At 43.3% G+C, this 2,348-nt stretch overlaps 1 protein-coding gene across 1 annotated transcript; it reads left to right on the top strand.

The window, feature by feature from the left end:
- The first annotated feature begins 254 nt into the window (after positions 1-254).
- On the top strand, positions 255-2,125 carry V1513DRAFT_455730 (phosphatidate cytidylyltransferase). Its single transcript, XM_066899526.1, has 3 exons — positions 255-1,058; positions 1,106-1,452; positions 1,505-2,125. Exons 1-3 carry the CDS (start codon positions 668-670, stop codon positions 1,982-1,984), a joined length of 1,218 nt encoding a protein of 405 aa, XP_066750226.1. The 5' UTR covers positions 255-667; the 3' UTR covers positions 1,985-2,125.
- Positions 2,126-2,348: the final 223 nt, after the last annotated feature.

Here is a 2,348-nt window from a genome sequence, read left to right as displayed (position 1 = left end):
TTCCGACCTAGGCCAGTATATTAGTTCCTCATTCTAAAATGTACGAAATAATAAATCACATTGCTCAATTAGGAAACTTGAATAGCTTACAAAGGCGATGGGTTGGTTAAAAGATGAGGATTGTTGTGTTTTGGCGGCATAGATGCGCGTTTTCGTGCGAAGCCGCGCCAAAAACTGAAGCTAATTCTGAATACGCTAAATTTATCTCGATTAGTTCTACCAACATTCGTAGAGCTTATCGGAGGACTGAAATCTAGTGCGCTGGCAAATCTACCCCTGAACGTCGAAATCTCTGAGCCCGACGTGCACGGGACCTGCTTTTCTTGGATTGTCAGCAGCGAAACCAGACTCCAGGGCTGTTCAAAAATACAGGAAGAAAACGAATCGATCACGCGAGCATATTTATTTCCGCAGTATTTCCGTTGGGAGTGGCAAGAAATTTTGAATAGCTAAATATATTTTGGAAATTCGTAACCCGCTATGACGGTAAGAAGATCGACTCCAATACCAGCATCGTCAGCCAAACCGATGCCCGAGTGGCAGAGTAAGAAGGGCAATCCAAGTAATGGTCAATCAGTATTGAAATCCAATGGAAAGCAAATGGCGTCAAACGTCCTGGTATGTGTATTCTAGTGAGACATTGTAATGTCACTGGGACGATCTCGAAATGGTCGCGTGCCGAGCTATACTGACTCCTGTTAAGCAAAAAGAAACAGAGAAGAAACGGCAGAACTTCATAGTGCGGACAATATGGACAATCGTCATGATTGGCGGCTTTGCTGCGTTGCTAGCTGCAGGTCATATATGGATGATCGCATTGGTTGCCGCCCTGCAAATTCTCACATATAAGGAAGTCATAGCGCTGGCGCACGACAAATCTCGCCAGAGAAAGCTGCCATACGGAAAGGTACTTACGTGGTACCTACTAGCATCTACAGTATATTTCTTGTATGGGGAGAGCGTTATTTATTATTTTCGAGAGGTGCTGCTGGTTGATGCTCTGCTACTGCCATTTGCGACACATCATCGATTTATCTCATACATGCTTTACATTATTGGTATGGAGTCAAATGAACTTACTGTGTGCGATGCTAATATTCTGGAGGTTTTGTTATATTCGTGTCGACGCTTCAAAAAGGCCACTATCAATATCAGTTCACACAATTTGCATTCACGCATGTTACTCTTCTACTTGTCGTGGTTCAGGCACACTTCGTCATGAACAACATCATGTCAGGCATGTACTGGTTTTTCCTCCCTGCTTCGTTGGTGATAATCAATGATATATTCGCTTATCTATGCGGAATCACCTTCGGCCGCACTCCGCTGATCAAGATCTCCCCTAAGAAGACAGTGGAGGGTTTCCTCGGGGCTTGGATCTCAACAGTCTTATTCGGCATGCTTCTCAGTTATTTTTTGATCAAATGGCAGTTCATGATCTGCCCAATTTCTGTAAGGAGAAACGTTGCGCTTCATGCTGTCATAGGCGTCTGACAAACGATAGGACTTTTCTGAAAATGCTTTCTCGAACTTGACTTGCGATCCGAATCCGGTCTTTCTGAAGCGGTCATTCAATGTCCCACGGTTTCTTGTTCCTCTCTTGTATCAGACAACCTACGAAATCGAACCAATCCACTATCATGTTATTATCATGGCAACTTTTGCGTCGTTAATGGCTCCATTCGGCGGATTTTTTGCCTCCGGCCTTAAGCGAACGTTCAACATCAAGGATTTCGGCGATACAATTCCAGGTCATGGCGGTATCACCGATCGGATGGATTGTCAGTTTTTGATGGGTTTCTTTGCGTATATGTACTATACAAGCTTCATTGCTGTCCACTCACTGACGATCGAGAGCGTATTCAATACTGCAGTTAGCAGCCTCACCAAGGAGGAGCAATTGCAGCTGGTGTCGTCGATGCACAGATATTTATATAATCAAGGCTACACAGTATCAGATGCCTCGCAGTGTCTGGGAATATAATCTAAACAGCAATGGAATTGAACTGTGTATGAGTAGAAGCTTGCCTACGTTGTAAGATCAAAGATGGTGGCTGTTATAAATGCTACAATTATGTCCCAATATGCTTAATATAAAAGCCAGGAGCTATAGTTTTATTTTTTATTGGGAATCTTATAAAGTTGAAAATCATGTGCATTGGTCACACTCCGCCCTGTTAGATGCAGAACCAGTTCCAAATTGGACGAGTACATTACAACATAACTTCAGTATTAACGTGATCGGGAAGCGAACCGATCGCTCTTCATTTTTTAACCCGACACGTACTTCATCTGTTTATAACGTAGCAACCATGACCGAACACGATCAAAGTAAGGAGGGAAGAATT

This window comes from Lipomyces chichibuensis (genome assembly GCF_038497645.1).
Source record: "Lipomyces chichibuensis strain CBS 12929 unplaced genomic scaffold V1513scaffold_147, whole genome shotgun sequence".
NCBI classification, from domain to species: domain Eukaryota; kingdom Fungi; phylum Ascomycota; class Lipomycetes; order Lipomycetales; family Lipomycetaceae; genus Lipomyces; species Lipomyces chichibuensis.
Note: the sequence above shows the minus strand (reverse complement) of the source record. Positions and strands in the feature narration are given on the sequence as shown.